Source organism: Manis javanica, chromosome 8, assembly GCF_040802235.1.
Source record: "Manis javanica isolate MJ-LG chromosome 8, MJ_LKY, whole genome shotgun sequence".
Classification (NCBI taxonomy): Eukaryota; Metazoa; Chordata; class Mammalia; order Pholidota; family Manidae; genus Manis; species Manis javanica.
Genome location: NC_133163.1, coordinates 67,277,116 through 67,296,643, shown reverse-complemented (window position 1 = coordinate 67,296,643; position 19,528 = coordinate 67,277,116). Strand labels below are relative to the sequence as shown.

Genomic DNA, 19,528 nt, shown 5'->3' with positions numbered 1-19,528 from the left:
TCTTATAATAAGTAATTATTTTAAGACGATAAGATTGAATATGCTTTCTGAGCTCAACTGTATTAAAAAATATGTATAGCAAAAGAAATATGCTATTAGCTTTGAGTTCATGAGAGCTTATTATCTGTACTTTTGATTGTTTTTTCCAAATGTCCTTCTATTTGACTGTTCTTGTAATAAGAAAAAAGTAGAGAACCTTTGTTTAAAAAAGAGAAACTGAAAACGCTCTTTTCCAATCTTTATATATATGTACACTTACACATTTGGATGTGTGGCATTTTTCATGTGTTTTACAGACATCCTTTCATACAGTTACAAATATATACTTTTTATTTCCAATTATAAGTGTTATACCAGTATACTGACAAAAATTATAGAAAACTCAGAAAGGTATAAAGAAAGTAGAAACCTGTAATCCCGTCATCCAGAGTCAATAAGTAAACAGTAGTGTGTATCCTTTTATTTGCATATTATATATATATATATATATATTTTTTAGCTGGGAAGCCCTTATTATAGATACAGTTTATATTCCAGTTTTCTGATAGCATTCATCATTCCAGTTTTTGTTTCAAATAATCTCCAATATTATGTAATATTCAGCCATATAAATGTACTATTATTTATTTAAGTCCTCTTTATTGTTTAGATACAGTTGTTTCTAGTGAAAAATAAGTTTTGTTAAAGGCAGGAATTACAGTCTCTTGCTGACAACAGTTGATTCACATGCTCCTTTCTGAACAAGATTGTGATCTCTGTGTTTGGATTTTCTTTGATGGTATTATCAGTGGATTTTGACCAGATTGAAATAGAGTATTTTTAGCATTTTAACTATCACATCCTTGTGATTTGCTTTCTTTTTTTACTCTCATAAGATTTTCTTGCATTTAAGTAGAATTTTTTCCCTTTTACAAAAGCATTTGAATAATTAAGAATCATTATAAAAGAATATTGATTGATTATTTATGGTATGCTATTAAAATATAGAATAGTATGTACAATGTGATAGTTTATTTTTTAATATTTTATGTATGCGTATGTCCAAAAATTAGAAAAATATACATCAAAATACTAACAGTGGTTACCTCAAAGGGGTAGGGTTCTTCTGGGAGTATTCTGTTTTCTGGATTCTCTACATGGATAATATTCACAGAAGGAAAATATTTGTTAAAGCACATCTAAGCACCATCTTTTTTGCCTAGCCTTCAGGAATGCTCTAGTTTAGTCAAAGAGGTTCTGGACATTAGAAAGACTTGAAAGTAAATGACCATATGCAATTAAGTATAAAAGTGTATGGTATAGAATATTACTAAAAAGAAAAACCATTGGGTGGTAGAATTAGTGTTAATGAAAAAATGGTTTTGAGCTGAGTCTGAAGAGGAAAAGTACAATGTGTTGCAGAAGAAGGCAGTGAGTTTATTCCCTCTCCACCCTCTGTGAAAGGGCGACGCGAGCTGAGGCCTGTGTCTTGGAATGAGTGGGTGTGGAACATGGGGGACAACAGAGACCACACTTAACCAGTGCATGCATGATTATTCTTCTTGGCAGCAAGTAAGATACTTTTTAAAAAAGGGAAGAAGAAAAATGGTAAAGTTTGAGAAATTAATGCATTTTTTTTTAATCTCAGTGTTTCAGTACTAATTGTACTGTACTTGAGTATTATTTTACATGGTTCCAAGTTATATAATCAGTGCTCAATTATTTCAGTGCTAATTGTACTAAAATATATTAATTGAAAATTTCTCAGAAAATTCTGCATAGTAAAAGTTACATTTAGTCAATAAATATTTTAATTCCATGATAATGAATGTTAGCTCTAAAAATCAGCTTTTAAATATAACTTTTTTATTTCATAGGGCTTTTGCCAAGATGGCCTCAGCTCCTGCCAGTTATGGCAACACTACCGCCAAACCAATGGGGTAAATATTTTTAATAATTCTGACTGAGTAAAGTCTGATACTCCAGACCATAATTAATCATTCATGACTTCAAAACACACTGACACTTGAAATGCAGAATGTTTCCAGTACAGAATGAATGTCAGCATGCCTTTGGCTTCTTTAGATAGTTTAACTTCTCATTTTAAAATGTAAGTTAGTATATTTTACATGGTATGAGCTATTGGATTCTTTTGCTTCCTTGTTCTTAAAACATTACACTTTTCATTTCATAAGATATGTGGTTAAATCTATTTTTATATCGATGTTGATTACTAATACAGGCTCGAAGGTAAGTACTGAAGACCCAGCTTCAAGATAGACCCAGGCATCCTGCTGAGTGACAGGGAGGAAGTCCCCAGGGCTGGGTGTGACTTCTGACTCCAGAGAATCCTATAGAGTATGCATAATTTTCTAAGAAAGTGACCAAGGTAATTCTAACTACTCTTTTCCATACCATATTAGTTTCAATTTCCTAGCTTATGTTTTATAGTTTAGAGCAAAAGCATGAAGCCCAGAGGAAAAACAATTATCCTAGCCTCACCCTGAGCGTCCAGATTTAATGAAACAATTTCCAAAAAAAAAGCACTCAGCCTAAGGCATGTAGGACCCTGTACCTGGCAAGATGAATCCAGGTGGCCTCACCTTCAGATAGGCTATGCAGAGTTGCCTGATGCCAGGGGATTGCCTCAGAACCATTCATTCCAACAAAGATTATTTTTCTCTTGTTCCTGTTAAAGAAATGATTTCTATCTGTTCATCTCAAGAGAGAGAAAAGGAAACTATATTTGGGAAACTACTCTCATGTATTAGATAGACTTTTCAGTTTCATATCTTAAATCTTGTTGAATATTAAAAGATTTGGTATGAATTTTGTACTTGAGGATTTTAATAGACTGTGTTATAAGAAAATCTTGGATGATTTGAAGGATGTCACTAGCCTTATGATGCCATAATAGAGGGCACCATTCTGTCCACAAAGCATCCTTTGATCCCAAGAGAGACTGAACCACAAGGTAAACCCAGTATGGCAAGTCATTTCTTGATAGTATTTTTGTAGTTCAGATAATGAACATTATTCAGAATTGAAGTAAAACTCACCAGGTACATTGTTGCATCATATTTTTATATGACAGGTGTTATATATAGTGGGGAGATAGTATACAATGCAGGATTGGATCTAGCTGCTGTGATACAGAGAACATAGTAAGTTTTGACCTACTCAGAATCCTTATAGCATATATATTTTCAATAACTAGTGTGTTTTTAATTCCTAAAGCAAATTCTAAATTTACTATCTTTATCGTTTTAGTGTTAGGACAATCAGGAGAGCAAGGAATTCTCTTCAAATTATAATTTGCCAAAAAATTAACAGACATACTTGGGAGATACTACAGGTGTGGTTCCAGACCACCACAATAAAGCTTATATCACAATAAAGCCAGTCAAATAAATTTTTGTTTCCCAGTGCATATAAAAGTTAAAATTCTATCGTCTATTAAGTGTGCAATAGCATTGTCAAAAAAAAAAATACATCTCAATTAAAAATATTTTATTCCTTAAAAATGCTAACCATCAGCTGAGGTTTCAGCAGTTTTGCTGGTGAAGGGTCTTATCTCCATGTTGATGGCTGTTGACTGATCAGGGTCATATGTGCTGAAGGCTGGGGTGGCTGTGGAAATTTCTTGAAATAAGACAACAGTGAAGCTGGCCACATGACTGACTCTTCCTTTCACAAATGATTTCTCCGTAGCATGTGATGCTATTAAACAGCATTTTGTAGTAGAACAACTTTCAAAAATTAGTCAGTCCCCTCAAACCCTGCTGCTGCTTTATCAACTACGGGTACTGTTCTCAATCCTTTGTTATCATTTCAACAATCTTCACAGCATCTTCACCAGAAGTAGATTCCATCTCAAGAAACCACTTTCCTTGCTCATGAGGTACAAAGCAATTCCTCATTCTCTCAAGTTTTATCGTGAGGTTGCAGCCATTCAATCACATCTTCAGGCTCTACTTCTGATTCTTGTTCTCATGCTGTTAATACCAAATATGCAGTAACTTCCTCCACTAAAGTCTTGAAATCCTCAGTCATCCATGAGGGTTGGAATCAACTTCTTCCAAACTCCCATTCTTGTTGATATTTGGACCTCTTTCCATAAATCACAAATGTTCTTAATGGCATCTAAAATGATGAATCCTTTCCAGAAGGTTTTCTGTTTATTTTGCCCATATCCATCAAAGGAATCACTATCTGTAGCAGCTAGAGCCTTACAAAATGTATTTCTTAAAATAAAAAGACTTGCGAGTCAGAATGACTTCTTGATCCATGGGTTGCAGAATGGATATTATGTTAGCAGGCATGAAAACAACAGTCATCTCACTGTCCATCTGCATCAGAGCTCTTGGGTAGCAGGTGCATTTTCAATGAGCAGTCCTATTTTGAAAGGAATCTTGTTTTCTGAGCAGTAGCTCTCAACAGTGGTATTAAAGTATTTGTAAACTATGTTGTAAACAGATGTGCTACCATCCAGGCTTTGTTGTTCCATTTATAGAGCACACACAGAGTAAACCAAACATAATTCCTAAGGGCCCAAGAATTTTCAGAATAGTAAACGAAACATTGGCTTCAACTTAAAGTCATCAGCTTGCATTAGCCCCTAACAAGATAGTTAGTCTGTACTTTGAAGCTTTGAAGCCAGGCTCTTCTGCTCTCTAGCTATGAGAGTCCTAGATGGCATCTTCTTCCAATAAAAGAGTGTTTTGTCTACATTGAAAATTTGTTGTTTAATATAGCCATCTTCATTAATCATCTTAGCTAGATCTTCCGGAATACTAGGTGTGGCTTCTGTATCAGCATTGCTACTTCACCTTGAACTTTTATGTTAGGGAGACAGCTTCTTCCTTAAACCTGATGAACCAACCTCTGCTAGCTTCAAGTTTCTCCAGCAGCTTCCTCACCTCTCTCAGCCTTCATAGAATTAAAGAGAGTTAAGACCTTGTTCAGATTAGGCTTTGGTTTAGGGAATGTTGTAGCTGTTTTGTTCTTTTATCCAAACCATTAAAACTTTCTCCATATCAACAATAAGGCTGTTTTGCTTACTTATTATTCATGTGTTACTGGAGTTGCACTTCTAATTTCCTTCAAGAGCTTTTCCTTTGCTTTCACAACTTGGCTCACTGTCACAAGGGGCCTAGTTTGGGGCCTGTCTCAGCTTTCAACATGCCTTCCTCACTACACTTTGATCATTTCTCGCTTTAATTTAAAGTGAGATGCTTGCAACTCTTCCTTTCACTTGAATTTGGACACTTAGAGGCCACTGTAGCGGTATTTATCGGCCTAATTTCAGTATTATTGTGTCTCAGGGAGTCGGGAGCCCTGAGCGGGGAGAGATGGAGGATTTTTTTTCTTCTGCTGTTCAGCTTGAGTGCTTTCCATTACTCTCTTCGATGTCACTGATTGATTCTTCTGAGTCCTCCAGTCTGCTGTTGATACTCTCTAGTGTATTTTTTATTTCATTTATGCTATTCTTCATCTCTGACTGGTTCTTTTTAGATACTCTATTTTTCTGTTTTAAGTCCTCTCTGAGCTTATCCGTTCTCCTCTCATCTAGTGAGCATCTGTATAACCATCACTTTGAACTCTTTATCAGGTAGATCAGTTAACTCCATTTTGTGGAATTTTTGTTTTGTTTTGTTCCCTGAAGTTTTGTCTTGTTCTGTTGTTTGGAGCATATCTCTCTGTCTTCTCATTTTGTTTGACTTTCTGTGCTTGATTATACAAATTAGTTGAAAGGCCTGCTTCTCCGGTCTTGAAGGATTGGCCTAATGTGGAAGATCCCCTGGGTAAACTGTAAGTGCCTGGTGGTTTTGGCTAGATGAAGGCCAAGTGAGCATAAGAGGGGTGTTTTCTGGGTCCAGGACTCCCAGGGCTTCGGCTGTGGGTCTCTTATGTGTTTGCCAGCTGGGGCCATGCTGGCTGGGTGATCTGTGTCAAAAGGGTGCAGTCCAGGGAGCTCCCAGGGGGACAATGGGCTGGGCCCTCTCTACTGGAGCCACTGGGACTAGAGGGAACTGTCTGGGGGTCTCCTGGGCAGGTACCAGTCAGGGCCATGCTGATGGGCCTGCTGAGGTGGATGGATGCAGGCTAGGAGTCTTCCAGGTTGGCACCTGGCTGGGGTCATGCAGACTGGACAGCCTGGGATGGAAGGGGCATGGCCAGGGTGAATCCACGTGAGCATTGTACTGGTGCCACCTTGGTGGGACAGCTAGGTCCCTGACTGGCTTGTCTGGATGTGGGCAGGGCCTAGAAAGCCATGTCTCTTGTGTTTGGAGCTGGTGTGTTCACTCTGACCCTGCTCTTGTCCACACTGTCATTTTGCGTGTGGAATGTAAGCTGGTGCTTACCCTGTTCCAGTCCCCACTAGAAACATGCAGGGGTAACGTAAATGATGTAGCTCTCCCTGTCCCCATCTGTATTAACAGTGTGTGTGGCGGGGGCAAGGGGAGGACACTTACACTGGCACAGACTAGCTCTTCTTGTCCAAAAAGAGTTCCAGAAGTTCCCCTGCTTTTTGGAAATTGAGTTTAAACCCTCCACAACTTTTGTGGGGGTTTTTTCTGTCCCTCAGGGCAGGCAAGTTTTGTTGAGGTAGCTTGGTGATATCCTTCCTACTACAGGGCCGTGCTGGGAGTGGGGTTCCCTGTGTGGCCATGTCTGGCTCTCCTGCTGTTCCTTGTGTGGTCTTCTTCATCCCTTGTTGTGCAGGTGTTCACTCAGGCCTGTTCTTGCTTGAACTGTAGGTGGAGAAGATGGGCTCAGGCTGCTGTCTTGGATCTGCCTCCTTAATTTCAATAGTGTGTGTCTCAGGGAGTGAGGAGGCAAGCAGGGCATCAGCTGGAAGGTAGAGCATACCGGTCAGTGGAGTCAGAACACATGCAATATTTATTGATGGAGTTTGCCATCTTCTCTGGTCGCAGTTCCTGGCATTCCAATACAATTACAATAGTAACACCAAAGATTACTGATTTCAGGTGTTTATAACAAATATAATAGTGATGAAAAGGGTTAAAATATTGTGAGAATTACTGAAGTGTGATACATTAAGTGAGAAAATGCTGTTGGAAAAAAATATCACTAATATACTTGCTTGACAGGGTTTCCATTTATTTTTAAATAAAGCAAGTAAATAAAATGAGGTATAAATAAACAAAGCATAATAAAATGAGGTATGCCTGAATAGTTGAAGGTAAGCAATTGAAATGTTTATTTTGAGGGCAGCCTTTATTTCGTATTTTATTAATAACTATTGCCTAGGCAGAGTGTTTTATTACTATTTTACTGTTAAATAAAGTTGCATCAGTGATACCTGGAAGCAGAAATTCTCAGGTCACTTCTACTTAGTTAAAACAGAGGTAGTAGCTACACTGAGCATCAGCATGTGGTGTAAGATCAGGCAAATACTTTATCTGTAACAAATCAGAGAGAGAATTTATACTTAGTGTGATCCTCTTCTTTTTCCCTTAGTCTCTTATCAAGAGTCATGAACACGGGATCACAGTTTGTGATGGAAGGAGTGAAGAACCTGGTGTTGAAACAGCAAGTAAGTAGCTTGTTAGAAAACACACTGGTAACTTTTGAACATAAATGGTGACAGGTTGATTGCTCAGATAGAGCAATTTTATAAATGTTTTCAAGTTATAAATATTAGCAAAATAAAATCAAGGCTTTTTTTTTTGGTATATTTAAGAATAGGGTATTTTTACATGCATAGTTCAGAGCTCTGTAATTTTTCCTTTTTTCTTTTTTAAATTTGCTCTCTTGGACTTCACTGGACTTCACTGATATTTTGACTTTCCTTTATGATCAGGTTTATGAAAGTACATTAATTTAAAAATTAAACTTAAACCTATTTAGAATAATGAACTGTGTTACATAATGCGTAGGATTTAAGTTTTAACTTATATTAAGTGAATAGGCTACTGAACTTAACTGTCTAAAGGCCATTGTAAATTAGAACATAAACACTTCTAATAAATTTTATTAAAAATAAATTCTTAATAATTAGAAATAAAATACTTTAAGGTAGAACTTATTTTTGGGGTAATAAATCCTTGAACTCACACTTCATTGTGGTATAACAGTGTTATACATAGGGCTTTTTTAATGAATTTTGTTTTTCTGTTAATAGTCTGCTTCAGAGAATCATCATAATTTAGTTTCCTTTCAAACGAGATTTGTTTATTGCTTTTTATCATGGAAATTTCCAAATGTACACTAACATACCAAATTTTCCTGAACCCTTCACCAAGATTCAGTACGCAGCATCCTGTCATCATCCTCCATCTTCCCCACTTCTTTTTTTTTTCCTTTTTACTGGGATATTTCAGTTTGTAGTGAGAAGAATTTTAAAGGCCAAATTAAGAAAAGAGATGGAGTTTATCAGTTATTCAGATGTGAATTTTAAGTGTTTAGTTACTTGCTCAGAAACAATTAGATCTTTTCTTTCTCAGAACTTCTGTGCTTTTCTATTTCTTACAGGTGTGGTATTTTGTATTGTTATTTATTTTTGTTTTACCTCTCTTTTTCCCTCTCCCCCAGCCCCTCAGTTTTACTGAGAATGAGTTGACATATAATGTTTTACTTTGTGATGATAAGTTCCTTGAGGGCAAGGAATTTTTTTTCCTCATCTTTGAAATTTCCATAGCACTTTGCATAAAGTAGGTATTCAGTTCTTTATTTGAATAAATGAATACATTTTACTATAAAAACTATGTAGTATTAATGAAGTACAGTGAAAAATCCTAATTTGCTGTATTTTATTAAGACTACTTACTTTCCCAACTTTCCTTCAAATGTACTCCAGATTGCATTATTTCCTAAGTATTTGGGGATGTTTTTTAGCTTCATAATCTGTCTTAGAATTATTTTCAATTCCTCTCATTCTGCCTCTCTCCTGGTGAGAAGCTACTACTAAATACTTAACTCACTTTTTTACTGGTTCACAGCACTTCCTTGAATCACTTTATCGTCATCTCTTGGACTGCAAAAGGTAAAAAGGCACAAAAATAGGAAGTTGGGTGTTTTAGAGACCAGCATACTGTACTCTAGAGTTTAACCTAGCACCTGCTAAAGAAAAAATTACTTATGACACATGTTGCAGAAAGGTAAGGCAGACATTATTCACGGAGACCATCGTGAAAGGTATTGGGACCACTGCCACAATGGGGTTTTCCAGTGGAAAGATTGGGCTCAATTCCAGATACATCAAGGGCAAGTAGGAATTTATAGCCAAGGATCAGGGTAGGTGTCAGTGGCTAGAAAATTACTAAAAGGAAAGGTAAGGGAGATAAGGAATGAAGGCAAGTTCTGGCTAAACCAGCCTAACAGCATTCCTTTTTTTTTTTTCTGTTTACTATCATTTTTTATTCCAAATTGCATCAGTTCATGAAAAACAAGTTGTTTACAAAAGACCTGGTCTACAACTCTAATAGAAAAATAATACACATCAGATTATATAAATGTATATTTTTCATCAAACTATTAAAATGGCTACAAGTAACAGAAATGTTTACAGATGAGATTATGCTTATGTTCTTGTTCATGCCAGTATTTTGGAAAAGGTTAAGTGGTCTGTCTGACATTCTATCATCTACATTTCAGTAAGCTACTGTATTCACAGTAACTGATGTTTCTGATTTGAGTGTTTTGAAAGATCCCCAAATGTCTTTTAGAGAAAGATGAAATTGTGTCTCACAACTTTTTTTTTTCTTTTGTTGCCTGTGCTTTTTTTATTATTATTTTTAAGGTATCATTGATATAGTCATATGAGCACCATTGTAGGTACTAGATTCCCCCCTTATCAAGTCCCTACCACATACCCCATTATAATCACTGTCCATCAGCATAGTAAGATGCTATAAAGTCACTACTTGTCTTTGTGCTGTGCTGCCTTCCCTGTGCACCCTCCCTATATAATGTGTGCTAATCATAATGCCCCTTTTCCCCTCTTATACCTCCCTTCCCACCCACCCTCCCCAGTCCCTTTCCCTTTGGTAACTATTAGTCCATTCTTGGGTTCTGTGAGTCTGCTGCTGTTTCGTTCCTTCAGTTTTTGCTTTGTTGTTATACTCCACAGGTGAGTGAAATCATTTGATACTTGTCTTTCTCCGCCTGGCTTATTTCACTGAGCATAATACCCTCTATCTCCATCCATGTTGTTGCAAATGGTAGGATTTGTTTTCTTCTCATGGCTAAATAATATTCCTTTGTATATATGTACCACATCTTCTTTATCCATTCATCTACTGATGGACACTTAGGTTGCTTCCATTTCTTGGCTATTGTAAATAGTGCTGAGATAAACATGGGGGTGTATATGTCTTTTTGAATCTGGGAACCTGCATTCTTAGGGTAAATTCCTAGGAGTGGAATTCCTGAGTCAAATGATATTTCTATTTTTAGTTTTTTGAGGAACCTCCATATTGCTTTCCACAATGGTTGAACTAATTTACATTCCCACCAGCAGTGTAGGAGGCTTCCCCTTTCTCCACAACCTTGCCAGCATTTTTGTTGTAGTTTGTCTTTTGGATGTTGGCCATCCTAAGTGGTGTGAGGTGATATTTCATTGTGGTTTTAATTGGCATTTCTCTGATGACTAGCGATGTGGAGCATCTTTTCATGTGTCTGTTGGCCATCTGAATTTCTTCTTTGGAGAAGTGTCTGTTCAGATCCTCTGCCCATTTTTTAACTGGATTATTTGCTTTTTGTTTCTTGAGGCATGTGAGTTCTTTATATATTTTGGATGTTAACCCCTTGTCAGATATGTCATTTACAAATATATTCTCCCATACTGTAGGATGCCTTTTTGTTCTGTTGATGGTGTTCCTTGCTGTACAGAAGCTTTCAGCTTGATATAGTCCCACTTGTTCATTTTTGTTTTTGTTTCCCTTGCCCAGGGAGATATGTTCATGAAGAAGTTGTTCATGTTTATATTGAAGAGATTTTTGCCTATATTTTCTTCTTAGAGTTTTATGGTTTCATGACTTACATTCAGGTCTTTGATCCATTTCAAGTTTACTTTTGTGTATGGAGTTCGACAGTAATCCAGTTTCATTATGTTACGTGTAGCTGTCCAGTTTTGCCAACACCAGCTGTTGAAGAGGCTGTCATTTTCCCATTGTATATCCATGGCTCCTTTATCATATATTAATTGACCATATAGGCTTGGGTTAATATCTGGGCTTTCTGTTCTGTTCCACTGGTCTATGGGTCTGTTCTTGTGCCAGTACCAAATTGTCTTGATTACTATGGCTTTGTAGTAGAGCTTGAAGTCAGGGAGCATAATTCCCCTGCTTTGTTCTTCCTTCTCAGGATTGCTTTGGCTATTTTAGTGGCTCCATATCAATTTTAGAACTATTTGTTCCAGTTTGTTAAAGAATGCTCTCCGTATTTTGATAGGAATTGCATTGAATCTGTAGATTGCTTTAGGCAGGATGGCCATTTTGACAATATTAATTCTTCCTCACCAAAAGCATGGAATGAATTTCCATTTATTAGTATCCTGCTTAATTTCTCTTAGGAGTATCTTGTAATTTTCAGAGTATAGGTCTTTCACTTTCTTGATTAGGTTTATTCCTAGATATTTTATTCTTTTTGATGCAATTGTGAATGGAATTGTTTTCCTGATTTCTTTTTCTGCTAGTTCATCGTTAGTGTTTAGGAATGCAACAGATTTCTGTGTATTAATTTTGTATCCTGCAACTTTGCTGAATTCAGATATTAGTTCTAGTAGTTTTGGAGTGGATTCTTTAGGGTTTTTTATGTACAATATCATGTTATCTGTAAACAGTGACTTCTTCCTTGCCAATTTGGATGCCTTTTATTTCTTTGTTTTGTCTGATTGCTGTGGCTAGGACTTCCAGTACTATGTTGCATAAAAGTGGGGAGAGTGGGCATCCCTGTCTTGTTCCCGATCTTAGAGGAAAAGCTTTCAGCTTCTCACTGTTAAGTATGATGTTGGCTGTGGGTTTGTCATATAAGGCCTTTATTATGTTGAGGTACTTGCCCTCTATACCCATTTTTATTGAGAGTTTTTATCATGAATGGATGTCGAATTTTGTCGAATGCTTTTTCAGCATCTATGGAGATGATCATGTGGTTTTTGTCCTTTTTTTGTTGATGTGGTGGATGATGTTGATGGATTTTCAAAGGAAGAGCTTTATATATTTTGTTTGCTTCTTGGGCAGCGTAAGTTTTAAGCCTCACAGGTATCAGCTAGCACATAAAACCACTTGAATGATGTTCACATATTTGGATTATATTTGTGGGAGGATAATTGTATAAGAATGTGTTGAGTAGTAACATAGCACAATGTTGCATAATTTCATTTCATTTCTTTGGCTTGTTTGCTAAAATAATCCAGCTTTTAAAAGTGAACTGACAACAAATTGGATGCTGTGAAATTCAATAGATTAAAAAAGACTTAAAAGATATGATGTTATCTAATTGCAGTGTATTGCCGTATAATAAATTATGATTTGAAGAAAACTAAAAAATTATGCAACAGGGAAATTTTAACACAACCTGGATATTGAGCTATATTATATTAATAAATTGTCAATTAATGAGTTCCTGTATGACTAAAATATTTGTGACTAAAATGATTTGATGTTGGGACATGTTTTAAAACAACCTAGGAAGGTGGGGAGAAGGTGAAAGTATAGAAGAAATAAGATTTGCCATGAGTTGACAGTTGTTGAAACTGGGTGATGGAGGAGGATTTGATGCATTTTATTGAGTCCATGTAATCTTGTTTCTTGATTTTAGTGCCATTAATATTTATGATTTTGGAAGAAATATAACTTTGTAAATTTTATCATTTCTTCATCTGTAAGAAGTTGATGTGGATATTGGATTCACCTGTAGATCCTTTTCTGACTTAAAATTTTATAATACTGGAAATAGATGTGTCATCTTATACCTCCTCTTCCTGTCTTTATTGACAACTTTCCATCCCTTTTATCTGTCGTTCCCAGTGTGTTTCCAGTACTGCACCCTTCATCTTATTCTTTACTTGGCTAATAAAGTCTTCAAAATTAGCATTCTTTTCAAGGAGCTCCACATACTGCTTTTCAAAATTCTCCAACGCTTTGATAACCAGGACAGCAGCAACTCTTGTCACATCCTCACTACTGACTTTAGCATCAGAGTACCACCCCAAGCCCAAGGCTGACTGCAAAGGGAGAGGTAGAAACAGTCACCACAGAGCAAGTGGGAATATAGGGCAACAAGTGGCTAATTCTGGAAGAACTAGAGGGGGAAAATGTTTTCAGCTATTTAGGGTATAGAGTTGTATTACGTTTCTTAGGTTATTGGATTTCTGTGTGTGTTTTATTTCAATTTGTTTTTAATCAGTTACACCATCAGAGGTAAAAATGTTTTTATTTAAGCTTTTCTAGTGAATGAAATATAAAACATGACAATGGTCATAAAACCAGTAAGGGTTTTAGAAATTGATTTCTCACTATATATTTTCCCCAGATAAAATTTATCCTCATGTATTTGAAATTTGAGGATTTTGAAAATACTGATCCTTTTATTAGGATATTCATGTATATGGGACTTTGTCCCCTAAATCTTTATCTATAGAGGCTTTCTACTAACAGAAACTTAGTTATTAACCTATATGACACTGTTTTTCATTTTATTTCTAAAACAGTTTCCAAAAGCAATGAAAAATATACCTAAGAATTTTTTTAACAATGGCTTTTCATTTGGTTAATATTGAGGTACACAAATTTTTTGTGTTTCTAAAGATGAGTAAGATAACAGTCTATTTGTCGATTAAAGAAAATTGTATGGTTTTGTTCTGCTGTTTTCTCTCAATTAGTTTGTTAGCTGCCATATTTCAGTTTTTTCAATTGGTAGTTGATCTTATAGATAAATCACCAATATAAAATTATTAAAATGATTAACTCATTTCAAGCCTTCATTTAGGTAAAGAGTGAGAGCTAGGTTGAGCATCAGTTGGTGACAGATCTCAGAAGCTGTTCTTCTAAAGTATCCTTTCTTACACCTTTTAAAGATATTATGTACATCCTTGATCATTCTGTACACTTGAAGGTTTCCTTATCTGTGAACATTCTGTGGTGCATTAGTGATAAATCATTCTTTTGGTGGTGTTATCTGGTCGCAAAGATGAGTCAAAAACAAAGATTGGCCTCAGTTCTTCTTTTGAACTATTCTGCTAGAAAGAAATTTTTTTTAGGTTTTGTTAATGACCATTTTACTGGCAGGCTTGTCTTCAGATACAGCACAGCTATAAAATAAACAGCAAAATTTAATTGTACCTTTTATAGAAAAATTCATTTTTATACTTAAGATTTATAATGAGATGTTGGTATTTTCAAATTTCCAATTCTTTTCACAAATACAATAAAAAAAAATGAGACTCTTAGGGCTTTATCATTACATAAACACAGTTTTTCTCCATTGCAGAGATCTAATACATTACAATTCAGGAAGCTAAACGCAGAGTTATAAGTAAACAGAGAAATGAATATAAAAATAATTTTAGTAAAACCATACAGTTTATAATGTATCCTGCTGATTTTTAAAAAATTCTTCCTGTTATGTTACAAAATACTTCATATTACTTAGAACAAATATATAACTAGTTTCTTTCAGATAAAGCATGTTTATAGATTTAAATCTGCACCCCATTATTCTTGGGAGAAAGTCACATTTTAGATTTATTCTTAAATAAACAATTTTATTTGAAACAAAATTGTTAAGTAAAATTTTGAGCTACTTTTAGAAATTTTTCTTCTCAATAGTGTAATTCAGGAAGTATATTCAGTTAGCTTGAACATTTGGTGTTTGTGTTTATTTTAAAAAGCTCCTGGCCAACACTAATATCAGGGAATAATGAAGTAGCTTTAATTTTACTTGCCTACGATCATCTTAAAAGGTGTAGTCTACAGAAAGAAGAAGAAAAAAGAAATGCAGTTTTTCTGTCTGGGCAAAACAAGATAGTTCCTTTAGTGATAGTCCATGTTAGTAACAATAAAATGTTTTTATGACATAAGGAAAGTAAAACTCTTGTGAAATAGTAATGTTTTATCTACAGTTATGTAATAATCAGATTTAATGTTGCCTTTGTTGTATGAAGTCTCTAAGAAACAAAACTATTCTTTCCACAACATCCTGTACAGTTTACAAAGGAATTATCAGTTCAAAGTGGGCAGAACACCATCCCAGTAGGAATGCACTTAATAAATTTAGTCACTTGGTAAATTTTCTCTACACCGTGTGGTATGCTCAAAATAATAATAAAAATTGTCAGATTGAAATGTAACAATAGTATACAAACATGTCAAGATCTGCTGCCAATACTATGGTTTTACATTTACATTCAAAGAAGAATTTGTCCTGTAAGAAAACAATGCACTATGTCATTGAAAATTTGGATTTTATCCCAGGCAAAATAAAATGGTCAGTAAAGTTTGTATGTATCCATTTCCCCATTTATCAAAGAGCACAGGTAGCTTTTTGGCTTAGAAGAATATACGTTAGAAATCAAAGAACTCTGTTAGGTTATTTAATCTCATACATTTTCACAAACTTTGAGTTACTGTTTTAAAGAAACTCTCATAATCTCCCAGAAAGGAAAAAAAAAAAAAGGTATTCTTATTTGATCAAAACAAATGCTTGCAATTGTTAATATTAAAAATCAAACATTTAATAAAATAAAAAGCCCAAACATGTATTTACACTGGAACATGGATACACATTCACATTAAAAGAACCTTTTGATTAAGAATTATATTTTTCTGGGGAACATTGAGTAGTGCCAAAGGCATTTACATCTGTGACACCATTCACAGAATAAATGTTAGAATGTGTTTAACTGAGAAGTAAGCATACTTGACTACAGAATAATTAGATTGTTTTGCTAATAGAGAACTGTGTTTGTTCTAATACTTAACAAAATACTCATCTCTTCCACAGAATCTCCCTGTTACTCGGATTTTAGACAATCTGATGGAGATGAAGTCAAACCCTGTGAGTGACATATAACATTCCATTTGTAAATTCTTGAAGTATCAAATTGACTCTATAAAAAGGCAGTAAGATCTGAGATTGTTGTGAGCTTAACATGAGGGAAAAGAAAGAGTCCATGTTCTCAAACAGCCTTTTTTAGCCATTACCACAGATAATGGGAATTGGTTTTCTCAGCTGCTATAACCACTCTGGCCAGCTTTCATCCAAATTAAGTGTAGATTATATTCTGTATGAATAATTAAATGTAAAACATATTCTAAGGAGCAAGTTTCTATAAATGAAAAAGAACTAGTAAGCATCAACTGGTATAGTATAAAGAGTCTCACTAAACTAATTTAATGTTACAAAAATTAAATGAGAGCAATGCATAGTGAAATTTTTAAGTGCACATGTTCTGATGGCACAGTTCTTTTGGGCTAAAAGTAAACTGTTGGATGAATAGACAAATGACTAAATATTATTAGCATTTACTTACAGAATGGGTTTTCTAAGCTGTTTAAATTCAAGAAAGGAGTGTAAAAACTCATCATATATGTTTCATAAAACAGCCCATCCTGTTACTGTGGCAACTGGAGGGTGATAATCATCACAAGAATCTGGAGTCAAGAAAGTCACCATGATCCCACCTACAGTAAAACCCTAGTTTGGGCTGATTCTGGACCACTACAGACTTGGCAATCAGACTTAGGATCCCAGGCTAAGAAAGAGAGTCAGAACAGAATCCTCAGATTAGTGTGTCATTTTTTTGTAATTGTTTAAAACAGTTATAACAACATTATTAATAAAGAAGCAAATTTTAAAATCCTCCCATGTGGAAACAAAGATGTAGTATAACAAAACATCCCCCAAAAGGGCAATTACAATAAGGAAAGGAATGAGAGAATTGTTTAGAATGGTAAGCTAAAAACAATTCTTCCTTCTGGGAATCAATGTAGAGAAAGAAGTATGCAATGTCGTGACACTGCATTTTGTAACTACATCCTAGAATAGGAAGAAGGAGCTCTTCCTGAAAAGCCTGAGGAAAGTATACATTTATGACTAATTATCTTTGGAATACTACTTAATAATAGGCAGAAGTTTCAGGAAGGTGTTACTCCAAACAAAAAGATTAAAAATAACAAATAAATGCAAAAGTTTAGACAGATGTCAAGTCTGCAAGGGTTTAAAGAAGTTGTAGGATATTTTGTTATTGTCCCTAATCTTGAAGTTGAGATGATGAATAATGACAGTAACAGTGATAATAGCACTGCATACTTATGTACCAGAACCATTCAAAACAATCTTCACATATTTCATTGAATTCTTTAGAACCTTCTAAGAAAAATATTATTTTATTTTTATTTTCATTTTATAGATAAGGAAATTATGGTGCTATAAGTTCAATCACCCAAGGGCACTCAGTTAATAAATGGTAGAGCTGAGCAGGCCACATTTTTCACCACTCTGCTGTATTCATTAGGGCAAGAACCATACACTTCATGGAATCACAGAAGTTTAGAGGTTAAGGGAAGATTAGAAATAATTTTAACAATTTAGGAGAGAAACCAAGAGATGTCTTTTTCCAAGTCCCAGAATTTTTTAGTAGCAGAACTGGAACCTTTGCCTACTCCTGTATTCCTGCCTAGCACTCAACCCAGCACACACGCCTGCCACATTTTTCTGTCATAGACACATTGGTGGCTATGTTATCAGTCTTATTCAGATGGTTCTTATCTAAATTCATTTATCAATTCTATTGACTTTTACTTTACAACTGAAGCACATTACTGCAGATGGATATTTTTAATTAATTAGAACAAGTAAATTTTTTCTGCTCTGAAAATACGTTTCCATCCATCTGCTAGATAAGGCAGCTGCCTGCACTCTCATCCTTCTCCTGTTCCCAGATAGAAAAGTTAATTTGGAGGCATTGAAGTGATCAGCAAAATACTGACGATATTAGCAAAGTGTAGTAAGTTAGACCTGGATATCAAATGCTTTAAAATGCTATAACCTCATATAAACTCATTAAGTTCTTATCACTTAAAATATATTAAGTGTTCTCCTTTGTTTTGTCTTGATTGAAATAAATTGAAAGAAAGTTAAGGCTGTGTCATGTAGGCTACATCTTGTAAATCTGTCAGGTAGTGGTTTCCTGGAGCCAAGTGGTGAGGGTCCACTGAGAATTCTGTGACTGGTTAGCACCGTCCACCACTGAGTATGGGACGCACCAACACGTGTAAGTTTATCATTGATCAGGTGTGGGTAGGGCCACCCACACTCCAGAAAAGAACAAGTTCCTTCAGCTGACTGTGCTGCCATAGGACAGGAAGGCAGAGTTAAGAAGTGATTCCATGGTAAGCAGTAAAGCAACAATTTACAACTCTTTTAATATCAAGAAGCTAGTTTCCAGTTTAGTATAGCAGTCCATTTTCCACACTTCTGAAATACAAAAAGTCCTGGAAACTAGAAGATTCTGTATAACTCATTTGATGGCAAACCTGACCTTCACTCATGCTGAGGTTCTTTATAGTTTATGGTTGTCCTGCTTTATGCTGATGTTCATATATTTACCTGCAGAAACAATACTGTGTTAGATGATGAGGTACCACCCACGGGATATAGTTTATGTGCAATAGTATCTATTTAAACTTTTTAATTGAAAATTCCAAAATACATGAGAGATTGTGAACCTGTAATAATCTGTATATTCAGTAAGATCATGGTCATACAAAGGTAATACAGTTCTAAAAACAAAAATACTTAAGTACATGAGCTTGTAAAGCATATTTTCAAGAAGCAGTATAGCATGGTGGTTCAGAGCTTGGGCATTGAAACTAGATTAACCTGGGTTCAAATCCTGGAGTTCCCATATTTACTTTACTAATAGGAAAGTTCTATAACCTCTCCGTACTCCCGCTTGCCCATCTGAAAAATAGGGATAACAGTATAACTATTTCATAGATGTTATGGAGATTAATTGAGTAATTTCATCAAAAGCACATAAAATTAAGTTTAAGACATAGCAAGTGCCTGGTAAATGGCGGGGGTGGTTACACAGTCTACAAAATTAATAGATTCATTAAAATACTCTAAGCCAAACTGTAATTTTCTAAAGAGAAATTCCATAGTCATGGTAAAGTTCTATTTTTTAAATAGGAAACTGATGACTACAGATATTTTGATCCCAAAATGCTGCGGGGCAATGACAGGTAAGCAGCTCTCAACTTGTCTAATTTGCTGTAGGTTCCCCCACCCCACCAAGAATGTAAATAACATAATTGATTTTGTTGCTATAAATTACTGTGTGTTAAGAATTCAAACTATATAGAAAACTGATCAGTAAAACAGTATGTGTAATCTCTCTACCCAGAGATAACGACAGGCAATTGTACTTAACATTTTGGTTCTTTCCCTTCCAAATATATACATGCAAAAAAAAAATCTGGTTTTAGATGTTTGTTGTTTTGTTTTTAATGAAATAATGACAGTATTATAAACTATGTGGGGGAAGGAGATTTGGATAATGTGTGTATTTTTAAGTGAA

At 35.1% G+C, this 19,528-nt stretch overlaps 1 protein-coding gene across 3 annotated transcripts in view; it reads left to right on the top strand.

Moving 5' to 3' along the window:
- The window catches only part of SCFD1 (sec1 family domain containing 1), a 97,130-nt gene that overhangs the window by 59,544 nt on the left and 18,058 nt on the right, over window positions 1–19,528 (top strand). For 2 of the 3 annotated variants that reach the window (XM_073211415.1, XM_073211414.1), the window contains exons 18-21: window positions 1,857–1,919; window positions 7,465–7,540; window positions 15,949–16,002; window positions 19,141–19,193. In XM_073211415.1, coding sequence (XP_073067516.1) covers window positions 1,857–1,919; window positions 7,465–7,540; window positions 15,949–16,002; window positions 19,141–19,193 — 246 coding nt within the window. Of the gene's footprint in view, window positions 1–1,856; window positions 1,920–7,464; window positions 7,541–8,945; window positions 8,990–15,948; window positions 16,003–19,140; window positions 19,194–19,528 lie in introns of all 3 variants that reach the window. The other variant, XR_012120575.1, reaches the window with a different exon arrangement.